Source organism: Podarcis bocagei, assembly GCF_964188305.1.
Source record: "Podarcis bocagei genome assembly, chromosome: 11".
Taxonomy (NCBI): Eukaryota; Metazoa; Chordata; class Lepidosauria; order Squamata; family Lacertidae; genus Podarcis; species Podarcis bocagei.
The window spans coordinates 4,327,306-4,344,047 of NC_138136.1; the positions used below are offsets into that span (position 1 = coordinate 4,327,306).

Consider the following 16,742-nt stretch of genomic DNA (forward strand, 5'->3'; position numbering starts at 1 on the left):
AAATAAGAAAACCAGTCTAATTGTAAAGGTTAGTGTATCAAATTAAGACCAGAATGGACCAGGTCTAAATCCCCACTGAGCCATGAAGCTTATTGGATGACCTTAGGGTTAGTCCCTAATTCTTAGCCTAATCTACTTTTGTAAAGATATAGGAGAGAAACATGTACATCACTCTGAGCTCCTTAGAGAAAGGGTGGGATAAAAGAATATGAACAAACATAAATGAACTTTCAATGGATAAAAGAATTAAATAAAGCATTGGCAAGTAAGCATATATCAATGTGTCCAAACTGTGAAAAGCAGATGTTTCTATGGCAGAATGCATGTTCAACTGCCATGCCCACTCATACTTCCTATATCCTCCCCTTTCTTGCTCAAGAGTGGCATTGCTAATCTTGTCCATAATGGCCACCGTTGCTTCTTATGCCAGCTGAGCACAGCAATCACAAAAATGATTGTAAAGCAAAAATGCTAGCCCTGAGTACCATAGACATAGTCCATTTTTTTATATACCTTGTTTCTACAAATGCATCTTTCCTCAACTTGTACAATGGTAATGCCAATACATGGGTAGAAAAAAATCACTGAGACAGCATGGCTAGATACAGAATTTAAATTACTCTGACACACAGTCAGCATGCAATAGACTGAAAATACTGTGTGTGTGTGTGTGTGTGTGTGTGTGTTACTACGCTGATACCCACACTGGACAACTGGACGACTGACTTGACATGTTGACACACAAAGCTTTCTACCATGATTGGTGACAATGCAGTGATGAGAATGCCATTTGTATTCAGCCTTACCTTTTTCCCCCCTATTTCAAGATAGACCACAAATCAGGGGTGCAATTCTTTCCCATGCCTTCTTTTGATTTAAGCCATTGTAGCTATTACCACAATGTATTTAGGAATTACTGTACACTGCAATCCTAAACATGGAAATCCTATTGATTTGTATGGTGCTAGCTCCCAAATAAATGGGAACTGGATTGCAGCCTTAATCTCTCTCTTTTTTTAAAAAAAGGCAACGTGTATTCTGTTCTTGAAAATTAGAGCACACAAAGAATATGTCTGATTCTAGTCTTGGTTATTTCATTGATAATGGTGCTGAATGTAAATAACAGAATTTACACTGGTATGATAAGAACTAAAAGAGCTCCTGTAACCTTCTGCAACTTTGTGCATATTAGAGTTGCACGCACTGCTTAAATATTTTCTGGGCTACACTAAAATTTAATTTGGGATGTCAAGATTTCTTTACTCTCCATAAAATAATGGAGACACAATCAAATATTTCATCAGGGAATTCAAACCACTGTCCCAGATCTTCATAAATACTGTATTGTCTAAAATGACTTATCTCAGTTGCAACTTGGGCTCAGATTTATTGTACAGTTCATCAACTTCTCAGCATGCTGGATAATGAATGTTTCATTTACATTGCTAATTGACAAGCCATGGTTCCTTCAACCTTTAACCCTTAAGATGTATCACAGTATCACCATATGTCAATATAATTGCATTTAACTTTGCACATTTAAAGAACGGGACAAAACAAAAGCTTTAGTAGCTGCACATGAATATAGTTACATAGAAGGCCATCAAAAGGATAATAATAAATGTAGATGTGGACTTACACAATGGCAAAATCAGCAATCTAAGAAATCTCAGAAAAATATTCTCATGTTCTCTCTTAGTGTGTCAATACAATTTCGAAAATAAAATCTTAAACTAGGATATTCTCATGCAAACTGTATTATATGGAGTAAAATCACTTCCTCATGCTTACTGGAGGCATAGTCTCAGTCAAATATTAGAATATACACATTACAGGGGAAATTGTTGCATGCTTAAAATTTGTGTCCTTGAGAGCAGCAAGAGGTTGTAATATCGTATCACAGAAGATGATGTATCAAAGATCAGGGTGGTGCCCAGCAATTGCCCCTCACATGCCAGTAATGGTTAGAAATCCTATGGGCCTATGCCTTCAAGTTTATTCCATAAACCAGTAGTTTCTCAGACCTATCTATGTGTAGACGGAACAGTATGAGAATGGTTATCTTAAGATAAGGCTTCAGATGGCACTTGGAGTAACAAATCCTTGGATGTTATCCATGCTGACTTACTGCCAAGTATTAGTATTTCACTCTGGTGAGAAACTAATGTGTCGGGACTTCCAGGTTGGCGCCATCGCCGAATGGCGGATTCCCTCCGAGCTCCGGAGGGAGTCTGCTCGACAGGGGTCGGGTTCTGCCGCGCCGGCGACGCGGGGACCCTCAAAAACCACGGGCGCGGATGCCCGTGGACCTGGTGACTCGGCTGGCACCGTTAGCGCCCTCCCGACCCGCGAAGGAGCCTTTTTAAAGGCTACGGAACGGGGGACAGGGAGCGGTGCGGTGCTGTGAGTCTACTGCTTCCCCTGCCGAGCGAAGCCGCATGCCATTCGTTGGAGAGCGCCGACTTCTTCCTTTGGAAATTTGGACTAAAAACCAAGAACAACAACCCATGAGTCATTTGGAAATTGGATTAAAAAAATTTCCCTTTTGTGGATTCGGCACGAGTGGGGGAGGTGCAAAGAGGAAGTCCGTCTCCCCCCATTGTAAACATCTTAAAGCAAGGATTTGACAACTAAGGTCGAGAGAAGAGTCTTTTTTTCCTTTTTGGATAAAAGTTATTAATTCCACAGATTTATAAGTATAAGTTACTGTGCTGGAGGATAAGAGCTTATTTTTTGATTAAGTGCCACCCCTCCCGGGACCGGGAGTGATCCGCGAGAGGAGCCTGCTGAGGAGATACAGAAGACTTTGACAGCTGTCAAATTAGCTGTCAAAGTCGGAAAAAATAGAAAGCTTTGGTTTAGCCGGTTATATTGTTACAAGTTGTTGAAAATAAAGAAGGACTGAAACAAATTAACTTGACTTTTGGATTGGAAGTGAAAGGAATACTAAATAACCAGAATCCCTCTAGAGGGGATTCACGGACATTACAAGAATGGAAATAGGTCGTAAAATACTGGCTGACTTGGATGAGGTTGTCTTTCTCATGGGAAAGCTGCGAAAGATGTACGAGCAAGGTCATGTTTTGTCTACAAGTGCTACAAATTTGAAGTCAACAGCAAATATATCTATTGAGTTGGAAAAGGACTTGACGTACAAAACCCAGGCAGCTAGACAAGAAATGGTGCCAAAAAAGGACAGAACTTTATGTATGCGACAACTGCAGCAAGAATACTCATCGCAAAGTACTGGAAGACACAAGATTTGCCCATGCTGGAAGAATGGCAGACGCAACCGATAGACTATATGGAACTGGCAGAAATGACTGGCAGAATCCGTGACCTGGGAGAAGAGACAGTGGAAGAGGACTGGAAAAAGTTTAAGGACTATTTGCAAAAGTATTGTAAACTGCAGGAATGTTAAGATGATGCAGGATAGAAAATAATTCGGCACTAGTAACTTAGTGGAAAGAAGTATGAAAATAAGCGAACCATAAGAACAAAGATGAAATTTTGATTAATATTATGTCAAACTTAAATATCTAAATATTTGATAATAAAGTTCAAAATTGGAGACATAATATTTGAAAGGTACAAAATAAGATTTGAGAGAAGGTGAAGCACTGCTGAATATAACTTTATAAATGGGAACGCAGGAAAGGGAGATGTGAGGAAGTCCAAAAGGAAGGTTATGGAAATTTGGTTTTTTGAAACTTAAATATGCTGTATTTCATTTGTTTGGTGTTTATTTTTCTTTCTATTTTGGTGATGGTGTTTTATGTGTTTGGTGATGCATTGTTTAAAACCTTTAATAAATATTTTATATAAAAAAAGAAAAGAAACTAGAGACTGAAAAGGAGGAAGAGATATACGTTGAACAGGAGGAGCAGAAAGGAGGGGCTGAAATGTTACAGAAGGCAAATGAGAGCCGGAGGCCTGTCAAGATGGATATAAAAGAAAATAAGGATTGGAAGAGGAAAACTTGGTTTGAACTTAGAAATGAGGAATGGAAAGATCTTCTTTTGTGGGGATCTGAAGATTTAGGGACTATTAATTTGATCAAGGTGGAAGCTGGAGCTTTAGGGACATTTGGATCTAAGAAACAGGACTTGAGCTCCACCTTTAAACAAGGAGGCCTGGATGGAAGGAATATGGACATTATAGAGAGAGTGCCCCTTCGAGACTGGGTGTTAAATACAAGGGACTTTCAAAGAAGCCGGCAGAAAGGAACTGAGAGAGATTTAAGAGCCTCGGACGTGAGGTTGCCAGGCTAATAATAGATGGACTAATGGACTATGGTTTTGGGATCGAAACCGGGGAAGGGAGGGTGGGGTTTGGAAATCCAAAGGGGCCTTGATCTTTTTTATTCTGTGTTAAATTTTGTGTTGCTATTAGTATAAGAATGGGGAATTCGTGGAAGGGAAATAGGGTCGACATTAGAAAAAGCTTTCTATAAATGATTGAGGTATATAAGTTAAAAGTTGATATATAAATTGAATTACATATAATAATGAATTAAGGTTAAAAATTTAAATATAAATAAACATAATAGCAAATTAAGGTTAAGAAATTAGAGATAAGAACTTGTTGGATAAATATTTGGACTTGGAATACAAGAAGGGGAGGTGAGGGGAAGTCGCGGAAAGAAGTTATTGAAAATGGGACTGTAAAGGATGAACTCTTTTTTTTCCTTTTTTTGTATTACTCGAAACTCTAATAAATATTACTTTTTTAAAAAAAGAGAAACTAAGGTGTCACTTGAACACAAGCTGTGGTTTATGTAACCCCAACAGTTATTTTGGTGGGAATGGACCCCAGAGATATATAAGCCACATCAGATGGAGAGAACCTCTGTGCAGGCTTGACCACAGAAAGTGCTACATGTTGGCCACAGTTCCATCTCCATCTTCAGGGATTGTGCTTGTTACTGAAAGAGTTTCCAGCAACCAAAGAACAAGGGAGCATAAGATAAGGCTTTGTAGCTTTTTTTGAGCTATTTAATAAAATATTTAGCCTTCACCCCATTTGTGAGTTCATTGTTTTCTGAATCTTTTTAAAAAAATCATTTCTCCTTTGGCAATATAGAGGTGCACCTAGGGCCACTTTTGCCACTAATAAAGTGTGTGTATTTGGCAGATCTGAACATCCAGAGGTGTGTATAAGACTTCAATCTCTATCATATATGCTGATATAGATGTCGTGTGTACCATGTACTACAGGACCTAGACAAAAAGATCATGAGTGTCCCAAGATGTTTTAAGGACCTCCTACCTTTCAAATTAAAAACTTTTATGGTGGAAGTATCTTAATGAACATGAGGAAGTTCAATTCCTTTCTAGAATTGACGGCTACTTTGGCCAATAGCAATGAGAAGGTCAATGTGTGCACAGCAAATAAACAGAATAAAAAAGGTGGCCTTACAGACTGGTGAAATTAAAACAAAAAAAGAAGAGTAATAACTGTTAATTCATGAACTTGCTTTGGCTACTAATAGGAATGCCAGAAATTAAAATTTTCATGTTTCAAGTAAAAATATTAAATTAACTGCAAGATGACAATGAGCTATCAATTCGCTATCAATTCTAGGATAAACTCCCCAAGGAGAGGGAAAGTCACTATAGTAAATTCAACGGTGGAGCAGCCTTCTCCCTCGGGAGGTTGTGGACTCTCCTTCCCTGGAGGTTTTTAAGCAGAGGTTGGATCGGCATCTGTCATGGTGCTTTAGCTGAGATTTCTGCATTGCAGGGGGCGGACTAGATGACCTTTGAGTCCCTTCCAACTCTACAATTCTATGAAACCAGGATCAATTTTTTTCTACCTATTTTTTCCTTCCTTCAGAGCATCAGAACTAGGTACAACTAGAAGGAGGATTTCAAAGATAGTGGCCTATTGGTAATGGCATAAAATCTGAGGCACAACGGCTTGATTTTGTTTGTACAGAAATATGTAGAGGAGGGAGATAGGTTGTTTTCTGCTGCTCCAGAGAAGCGGACACGGAGCAATGGAGCCAAACTACAAGAAAGAAGATTCCACCTAAACATTAGGAAGAACTTCCTGACAGTAAGAGCTGTTCGACAGTGGAATTTGCTGCCAAGGAGTGTGGTGGAGTCTCCTACTTTGGAGGTCTTTAAGCAGAGGCTTGACAACCATATGTCAGGAGTGCTCTGATGGTGTTTCCTGCTTGGCAGGGGGTTGGACTCGATGGCCCTTGTGGTCTCTTCCAACTCTATGATTCTATGATTCTATGATTCTATGTACTCAAGAGGAGCAAATAACTTGTTTTCCTCTACTTTGAATGCACATCATTCCTTGAATCATCACAAAGCTTCTGCACCATTCTCCAGGTAATACTGACACCATTCACCTTGGTCTGAATGACTCTCTGACTGTATCATATAACCATTACATTTATGCCCTGTTGTCATATGTATGTTGCTTATTGCAGCAAATCTTCAAATTATTTCTGCATGTGTTAAAGAGCCCAACAGAGAGACATTTCATATCCATGTCAATGTAACAATTTCCTATAGAGGCAGCTGTGACCTATTATGTGGTGCAAGATTAAGTGATTACCATAGATCATCACCTTACATTGAGTTTTGTGACATTTAAGGTCACTTTTAGCCAATCCATATCTGTCATGGATGCTTTAGCAGAGATTCCTACATTGCAGAGGATTGAACTAGATGACCCTCGGGGTCTCTCCCAATTCTACAATTCTATGATTCTAAGGAACGAATCTTTATTGGAGATCAAGGGCACATTACAGCCATGCAGAAGCACTAATGGAGGGTGTAAAGCAGAGCAGGGGAGGAATGCAGGCCAAGGAAAGTCCTGATGGTTGCACAGAGATACCTGGATGTCCACGACGTTCGACTCCTAAGCACAAGGGTCCCCAATCCTAATCTAGCTCAATATGATCTGTTTACTGACCACCAGCATCTCTCAGTGCTACCTGAGGTCCTTAACTGGAGGTGCTGAGGAGGCAGCATAAAAATGGATGCAAAGCATCCATTCCGACTAAACATTCGGAAAAACTTTCTGACAGTAAGAGCTGTTCAACCATGGAACGGTCTCCCTCAGGAGGTTGTGGACTCTCCTTTTTTGGAGGTTTTTAAGCAGAGGTTGGGTGGCCATCTGTCATGGATGCTTTAGCTGAGTTTCCTGCATTGCAGGGGGTGGACTAGACAACCATTGGGTCCCTCCCAACTCTAAGATTCTATTATTCTAAGCATATGGCTGTCAGCATTAGGTAAGCAGCATAGCTCTGTGGTAAGCATCTTCCTGTCATATAGAAGGTCCCAGTTTCAGTCCCTGGTATTCTCCAAGTAGGTTTGGGAATGTCCCACCTGAAAGCTGGAGAACTGCTTTCAGTCAATGTGGACAATACTGAGCTAGATAGACCAACAGTCTGACCACTTAGAGTGCGGTGCTGATGATGCTGAGGTCGCAGGTTTGATCCCCATACGGGACAGATGCATATTCCTGCACTGCAGGGGTTTGTATCCTTGTGCTCCCTTCCAACTTTACAATTCTATGACTCTATGATTCAATATAAGACAGCTTCCTCTGTTCCTAGCACTGCAGTATCTCAAGAAGAATCTCTTAATGTAGAGATAACCGCGATACCTTACACAGCAGTGGGGGAAATGCTTCAGTCTGCAGCAGAATATCTCAGTTCTTAATACTTTCAAAATAGTTGATCAGTGGAAACATTTCAGATTTTTCATCAGAATTTGCGTAAGGCAGATATACTGGTTTCCCCTCTATTGGCAAGTAGACAAATTGCTTTTGTATTCTCAGCCACAGTTGAGCAGCCTTACTCTAGCAGCTGACAAACACAAATTTGTGTTGCTGCAGCTAAAGAAACACCCTATGACATGAAAGTTGTGCAGAAGCTTTTGGGCCAGTAAAACATGCCAGACTACAAGTAATTGAGAGCAGTATAGCACATGTGTAGCACAGGGCTGGGGAATATCAAGCCTGTGGGCCAAATTTAAGTCTTCCAGACCTCCTTTTCTGTGGGCTGTAACCAAGCAAGAGCCAGCTACCCTACACTTGACACCCTATAAGATGTCAAGTGTGGGACACAGCTAGACCACAAGGGCCTTGCAGGCACCACCAATGTATCAGTGGATCCAGTACCCCACTCCTGGTGGAGTGGATCAAGTATTACTTTGTTACCCAAGAGGCAGAAGTAGCTTCAATCCATAGATAGAGCTGAAAAAGACTTGTCTCAAAACCCTGAATAGCTGCTGTCAGTCAGTGCTGAAAATGGTGAATGTGTGTTTTTTTAAGGAAGCCTCCCTGTTTTCCTCACCCTCCAAAAGCCAATGTAAGCTGCATCAGAGCTCTGAGGGATGCTAATTAGTGCTAATATATGTGTGCTGGGCACTGAGCTAGATCCCTGAACCAGTCCCAAGGAAATAGGATTCTCAGTGGATTGAGGTATAAACATTTTAAGCTATTTTCTCCCCCAAAATTCTGATTCCAAGCATTGAACTCAGGGTCAACAGCAATGCACAGCGGCAAGAGGCAACATGAAGCTAGTCGCTACAGGGAGCAATTTAAAGTGACTTTCTCTTGGCAGCTGTTTGTGCATATTGGCCTGAAGATACTAAGATTACCAGCAACCTTAAACCACCTCAAGTGAACCAATATTGTTTTCCCCTGGCCACCCAATAGGTATCTGAAATGAGGAAGCCATCTCCCCAGAACCCATCACTGAGAAATGAGTACTCTGAAACTTCTTGATTTACATTCAAAGGGAGCTGTTTTTGCTTGAGAGGAACAGAAAGATATGAAAAGCTTTTAACAACATACATCAAACTGTGCATTTGATGATATGAGTTAGATATATGCATATTTCAGTTGTCCATTTCCAGCTGCTTTTGTGGCATCAAACTTTTTTATGTTAACAGATCACATTATTATCACATTTAGAGAAGAGTAATGGCATAGGGTGTTGATACATCATTGGCAGCACAGAGTGCTATTTGAAAACATGCTTGTTCTTTGCATTTCTAATAGTGGGCCAGAGATACACTTGGGTTTTAGCATTAAGTTATTGCTTGCTAATAATAAAATGATTTAGCCCAAGAAATGAGCATAGGCTTCATAGAAAATAACTCATACCTTTAAAATTCTTAAAGCAGTCCTCTCTCAGTGGACTAGAATGAACCAATATGGGACCAGGAAAGATGTGGGAAAGATACATGAGAGACTCAACATTCAAATAAATATATATATGGTTATATTCAATGAAATTGTCTTCTTTGTACAAGGACTACCGCTTGTACAACAGAACTTCCCCTCCCCCTTTTGTCCCCACTTGCCTCCTACGTCCCAAATCTGCTCCAGGGGGTTGGGGAAAACCCAAAACAGATTGGATGAGGTGCATGGAGGAAGAGTGGGCAGGGAAGCTCCATTGTGCAAGCAGAACTCCTTGTGTGAATGGAATGACTTGTAGGATATGACCTATAAACTCAATTTTCCATGTGCCTATGTTTACAAAGCTGAGAGTGCTCACTGGGCATGGAATACTGGTGGACTGTTGTGAGTAAAGGTGTATGCAGGAGGTGTCACTGTTTCTGCCTGCAGCAGGAATCATGAGAGGGAGGAGTGAGAAGCAAAGAAGGGGAAGGGCCACAAGCAGCTGGGTTTTTAAAATGGTCACAGTTTCTTACCCGCAACTTCATTGAGTACACAGAGTATCTGACAGCCTGCCTGCTGACAGAAGAGCCCCAACCTATATGCAAGCAACCGGGGGCTTTGAGGCAGCAGAAGACAACCTATGGCCACCTTGTGTTATGCCAATCAACAGATTGGCTTATGAGTCCAGGCCCCACAAAATCCTTTACGTTGACTTTCTGTGGTGACGTATGTGGTGATGGTCCACCCCCCTAGTGCCAGAATCAGTTGTGTGACCAATAACACACTGTGAAGAACAAGACACATTTTTTTGGTAAAGGGAAGGCAAAGGCCCCAGGTCTCAGCAGTCAAGCAACAAAACATAAAAATTCTTCCTGGCCCTGTCCACAAGGATCCACAGCAAACCATACTGTGTACAGACCGAACAGTTATCATACTGGTTGGGAGAAAGGGAAGGCAGTAAGAACACTGAGCCCAGCTCAGACAACCTCCCCTACCATCTGCCCTGGCCAGCCCCACCCCCAACTAATCCATACTGAAGCAACCAACCAAAGAGCATCAGCACAGCAAGTTAATTCATCCTTACCCTTACCAGTGCCAGGACACAATGGTGGCCCTGTCAAGGGGCAGAAACATGACTTCCTTTCCCTACATATAATAGGTCAAGAAGTTAATGTAACAAAATGGAATAGAGGTTGGTTACCTTTGCTTCAAGAAATATTATTGTATGAAGAATTGTACATACAGTACCATGGTCATAATGCAAATATTAGAGCAGCTTTAGACATGAGCCTGGATACAAGGCTGCCACCCAAAATGGCAGCTCTAAATCAAGGCTTCTCCCCTTTCCCCATGACAACAACAGTGCAATTCCATACATGGCTGCTCTGAAGTAAAACACATTAAGTTCAAGGGGGGCTTAGTATTCCAAGGCAAATGGGTACAGATTGCAGCCTTAGTTAAGAAATACCCATATACACTTGAATGAATATTATAGGGTGGAATTCCACACTAGGCTATATCAGCTTGCCCAGCTGATACCCCACCTCCCATGTGCTCTTTTGGAGATTCAAATTTGAACTTAAACATTTCAAATTTGAATTTTGAATGTGAAATCCTAAATTTGGGTGCTTTAGACTTTTTGGAATATCTTAATTGCTTTGATTTTGGCAGAAATATGAAGTCTCAAAATCTGCCAACTTAAATAACACTGCATGCCAACTATCAAATATCGTCAAATAATGAAATAAACGATTTCAAGGTGTTCAACATAGATACCGTATTCAATGGATAGTTGAAAATTATTCAAATATTTAAAAAACTCTACAGGATAACTTTGAGAATTCTGAGAAGTAAATTCATTTCATCTTAGACAACAGAGTCTAACCCTTATCCACAGTCATAAATGTATATGGTTATAATGAAGCAGGATGCTGTATTACTCAGTTGCTTCAATCTGAACCCATCTTTTTATCTTTTACTTTTTAGTAGTTACTTGTAATGGAAGCAGATAATTAAGAAATGTTCAAGTTCAAGCATCAGAAACCAGCACCACAAAATTTGTTGAACCTGAACAGATATGTTATTGTTATTTCAGACATGAGTTTTAATATTTCCTAGGGTATCAACAGTATCATAACTATCCTCCAAAGTAATCCACTTTATTGCTTAAACTTGTGAGGAGAGGGTATTCAGTAATGGATCTTTGGCTGCCCCATTTGTTCTTAGAAGGTGATTACTTAACTAGGAATATATCTGAGAAGATGAACTCACGGCATACTTCCTGCTGTACAATAGCTACATCATGAAGTCACCTACAGGCAAAGATTATCTGATGCTTTAAAAAGTATGATTTGTTTATGTGTGCAATGTTTTCAACATCTAAAAATATGATATATTTTCTTTTATAAAGAACGCAATTAAAATAATATATAAATATATACACACTGCAAATGTAGTAAAGATAACAAATTCATTTAAGCCCATTTAGGCACATTAGTAACACACCATGTGGCAGAAAGACTAGGACTACAAGAAGACCCCTTGGCGCTTTATTTTATATTAAATCCCTAATGGCCTCTCCTTATCTTTGCAAAAATATGCACACAAGTCCAGACTATGCAACCATTGAAGTGAATGGTTATTTATTTGCTAAACAAGAGCCCTATGTTTAATGTTCCTTAGACGTAAGGTACCCTGCCAAAGTCTCATTCCTACAGCTCCATACATCATTTATTTTACCCTAACTCCTCAGAAAAGGCACTGGGGGGGGGAGAGAGAGAGAGCTCACAAGTTAGTCAGAATTTTGTTTCAAATGCCATTACTAAAAGATTAAACAGCAGCATATTTACTTGGTTTGCTGGCGTCAAATACAAATTTCTATAATCAGCCTGAATGCCATCTCTAAAATGCCATGTGAAAGTTTATACAATAGAAGCAACATTTTAAATCATGTAATCCAAAGTTACACAAGGGGAAGCATATGTGAGTCTCCAAATTATGGTAACGGCTGAGTGCTGAGAAGTATACCTAGCACTACCTAAGGTAAAAAGTAAAGGCAAAGGACAGTTAAGTCCAGTCAAAGGCCACTATGGGGTGCGGTGCTCATCTTGCTTTTCAGGCCAAGGGAGCAGGCGTTTGTCCACAGACAACTTTCCGGGTCATGTGGCCAGCAAGACTAAACTACTTCTGGCACAACGGGACACTGTGACGAGTGCCAGAGCGCACAGAAACACCGTTTACCTTCCTGCCGGAGTGGTACCTATTTATCTACTTGCACTTTGATGTGCTTTTGAACTTCTAGGTTGGCAGGAGCAGGGACCGAGCAACAGGAGCTCACCCCGTCACGGGGATTCCAACCGCCGACCTTCTGATTGGCAAGTCCTAGTCTCTGTGGTTTAACCCAGAGCTCCACCCGCGTCCCTATAAGGGGGTTAGGAGTCTCCTAACAACTCTCAGCACCCTTACCAAACTGCAGCTCCCAGAATTCTTTGGGAGAAGCTATGACGGTTTAAAGTGGTATCACTGCTTTAAATGTATGGCATAAATGTGGTTTTAGAATACAAGAATACCTATAACCCTTGATTAGTATGCATCCTTACACTAAATGGGTTTCTTAATGTTAGATGAGTGGAAGCTGGAAGTAAATAATACAAATTACAATATTTTTCAGTAACCCACAGGTTTGTTCCTCAGTTCATTTGAATGGAGCTTACATAGGAAATGAATTGATATTGACACAATTTATAAAAGAGTACTTGTGTGTTATTCTCTATGGATATAATCCAGATCAATGTGTCGTTTATATCTATGCCTTGGCCCAAAGTTAAATGTAAGAGCTACTTGATGCAATAAAAATTAGGTAGGAGTAACTCTCTCCGGATTGGGCCCTTGTCTACTGCAGCCACATATATCCTCTTGTTTGGAAAGAATAGTGGCCAGAATGCACCTGCTTATATTATGTCACATACTCCCTGCAAAATAAATCAGAGATGCCACACATCACAACAGACATGTGTTTGCAGGTCTAGAGGCCATCTCTATGTCAGAAAAATGTCATATGTGAAGCATTTATCAGTGGCCTCTGTGCCAAGGCAATCTAAATACATACTACAATAAGATAAAGGGTAACAAGTGGATGGATGATTGATGCAAGTGCAAAAAGCTATCATTATGTTCACCAACACACACAAACAAGACATGCACACACAGTTGCCCAGTAAATAGGTCTGAGTGACTTTTTAAAACAAAAAACCAAAACATGTAAATTGTAAGCTGCACCCACTGAGTAAATATTATTCATCTTCTTAAGAGAAAACCAATTCTACTCTAAAGTCACTTTGATAAAATAGTTGTCAATTATAAGGAAATCCCAGTAGGGAACAAGCATATATATACTCTCAGGGTATAGTATAATGCAGAGCAAAAAAGGTAAAATGCAAGAGAAGAAATTGGCAGTCCCAGAGAGCAATATTTTGATATCACTTGGAGAAATCTCCCAGGAAAGGCAAACACCACAGCAAAGCTAGTCTCAATCTTCAGCTGTCACTTTCAAAAGCATTAACACTGCCAATTATACTGGCATTAGCAGACGTATCTGACAAATTTTTGTTTTGTCAAGTTCATATTCGTCACAAAGATGATGCCAGATCCAGTCAGAATGGCAGATACAAAACCTGCAGTCACATCCAGAATGCTTTGCAAGTTGTCTAATAACACATGATTTAAAATGCCTGGGAAAGAAATACGTCAATCACAGGAAGTGGCACACATCTCATGCAGTGCAGCAAACAACGCCGTGGGCAAAGCTAAACAATCCCATCACATGTTGCTTTCTCCTTACCTCCAAATTCATATACACAGTGCTAACAGCTACTTTTATTTCTCCATCTGACACCTCTTTTAGATCCTTAAGCATGGCCTCCTCAATCCTTAGCCCTGTGGGACAGACAGGAAAATTATTCATACATACTAAGAATCAGCGAAATGGAATGTAACAAAGAACTTGACTTTGAGAAGAATACTGGATGTTTTTGAATACTGAATAATGGTTTTGTTTGTCATGCTAAGCAACCCAACAAATAACAATTCATTTCTACTATGTAAAAAGTAAATCTGCTCCTTTTTTGCCTTGAAGAAAAACTGTGATAATTCACTACGGGCTCAATATTTTGCTGTACAAGCACCATAAAAGAGCAATGCAAACCCTCTTACACTAGACTTGGAGGAATGGATTAGGTGGAAGTGTATTTCTACCCAGCTCTCTCCCAGCCCCAGGTAAGCCCTGTCTCCTCCCTCCTGCCACTACCAAGGGAGGAAGCAGAACGCTTCAATACAGAGCATTCTGAGGGCTGGGCAGGGCTGAGCCAGCCAAGGAGCCACTCTCCCCCCAATATACTCTCTTTACCATCACATGAAAGCATTGGTCCTGCCCACCCACCACTTCCCACTGCAGGTGCTTTGAGCAGCTGGACTGTGGATGCCTCAGTGGCCCTATCACTTTGCAAAGCCCAATAGCAAGGCGGTAGTTTGGATCGCGCTAAGAAACTGTGCCTGTTGGATCCACAGTGTCCAAATATCTAATATTTGACCTGTAAATATAATTGCCATGAATTCTATCTCACCCACCCGAATGCAGCCAAAACAGTAGCAGCCACACTCAAAAAGAAAAGCAGCACAGTGCCACGCTCCTTTGAGTAAACAGACTATTTTAAATGTTCAAAAATGAAATAAATTGTGTTCATGAAACGAGACCAGACGTAGAGCTAGAAGTCCTATATTTTATGCCAACTTTTGTTCCTTCAGCCCAGACACTGCTATCCAGTTCTGAGGGCCTTTTGGTGGTGGCACCTCCCTGCAAGAAGTGAGATTACAGGGAACCAGGCACAGGGCCTTCTCGGTAGCGGCGCCCGCCCTGTGGAACGCCCTTCCAGCAGATGTCAAAGAAATAAACAACTATCTGACTTTCAGAAGACATCTGAAGGCAGCCCTGTTTGGGGAAGTTTTTAATGTTTGATGTTTCATTGTGTTTTTAATATTCTGTTGGGAGCTGCCCAGAGTGGCTGGGGAAACCTGGCCAGGTGGATGGGGTATAAATAATAAATTATTATTATTATTATTATTATTATTATTATTATTATTATTATTATTATTCAATCCCCCCAGCTCCATGCACAGCATACCAATGTTATGTTGGAGGGCCACACTTCTTCCATCTACTTCCTGTCAACCAGGGGAGAGGACCCTGTGGCCCTTCAGATGCCCCAGCCAGCATGGCCAATGGTCAGAGATGATGGAAATTCTAGCCCAACAATATCTGCAGGTGATAGCGGCCAATGGAGTGGCAGGGACAGGGCTGCACTGATGGCCTGACTTCCAAATGCTCCACGTTGCTTCTGGTTATCACATGACAAAGCAGCAAGGCAATTGGGAGCTTGGTGCAGGCAGAGCCGCAGAACCAATCCGCCATTCTGCCACCACTCTGCTTGCACTGCACCAAGTGCCCCACTGCCCTGCCTCTCTCCCTTTTGGTGCAGCACTGGGAAGCCATTTAACAGCCATGCCCCATCGGTCATGATAAAATACACTGCACAAGTTTCCACACTTTTCTTTCATAGACAGTATCACCACCTATGAAAAGATGCTATGCATGCTGCTCATCTATCCTATAAATAATCACTGCATGGTGAAAGGTTGGTGGGATTTTTGTTTCCGTGTGTATATGGTGCTTTTAAAAACATTTAATGGGTTTTCTGATTTTACAGAATGTCATGTTCCAATCCGTCTAAAAGTAGGAAACAAAAGTGAAGGGCAGGGGGAGAGAAAAACCCTTTACCATCAGCATGGAGATGAACTTCCTGTAGAGCGGTGATAATATCCTCTCGAGGCAGCAGCTCTGGGAATTTCTCCTCTAACTTTGAAAGCACTTCTTCCTGGTCTCTCGTAATTTGTTCAGGATCCATGGCTAAAGAGAGGATGCTCCCTGAAGTGTTGACCAGAGAAAGTTAGCCCAGAAGACAGAAACTAATATTCTTTCCCACATCAGCCCTAAAATTCATGACTATTTAAAGAAATGGCCTGCTCTCCTTTTATTTCTTTTCAGTCTTTCTTATTCATAGCAGACTACTTGAATCTCCACATATTATGCATTTTCTTGTTTATACAGCTTTGAATCATTCTTTCTACCACCACCAAGGACAAATTATTTGCTTTTTAGCAGTCGGGGGGGGGGGGCTTTTCAAAGCCACAATCAACTGATCCAGAGAGAAAAACTTACAGGTATCCATATGATACATCTAAAAGTATGGCAAGAAAAGAGAAAATCAATTATTACATATTTTAAAGCAATTGGCTCAGAGTTCACAAAGTGATAGGTAACAGCAGCCAAGTTGTAAAGCAACACAGGCTCATTAGCTGAGAATTAAAGCTGACGAGAAGATCAGCGCTGATTTGTGAGCCTAATTGTACAGAAAAAAGATCAAGAAGGCTATGCTTCAATACAACTACAGTAACATTATTTGATTAATTTTATTTTAATTTATCACTTGTCAAGGCAGTGTAATTAAACAATTGGTAACAAATTAAACAATAATTGC

General features: G+C 40.7%; 1 protein-coding gene across 9 annotated transcripts in view; it reads right to left on the bottom strand.

Annotated features, from left to right (window-relative positions):
* The window catches only part of PRUNE2 (prune homolog 2 with BCH domain), a 138,397-nt gene that overhangs the window by 79,827 nt on the left and 41,828 nt on the right, over positions 1 to 16,742 (bottom strand). For all 9 annotated transcript variants that reach the window (XR_014013088.1, XR_014013089.1, XM_081213491.1 and 6 more), the window contains exons 5-6: positions 15,983 to 16,129; positions 13,991 to 14,085 (exon numbers count right to left, since the gene is read on the bottom strand). Coding sequence is in view for 7 of the 9 variants with exons in the window: in XM_081213491.1 (XP_081069617.1) it covers positions 13,991 to 14,085; positions 15,983 to 16,129 (242 nt within the window). In the remaining 2 variants the exon portion in view is untranslated. The remainder of the gene's footprint in view (positions 1 to 13,990; positions 14,086 to 15,982; positions 16,130 to 16,742) is intronic.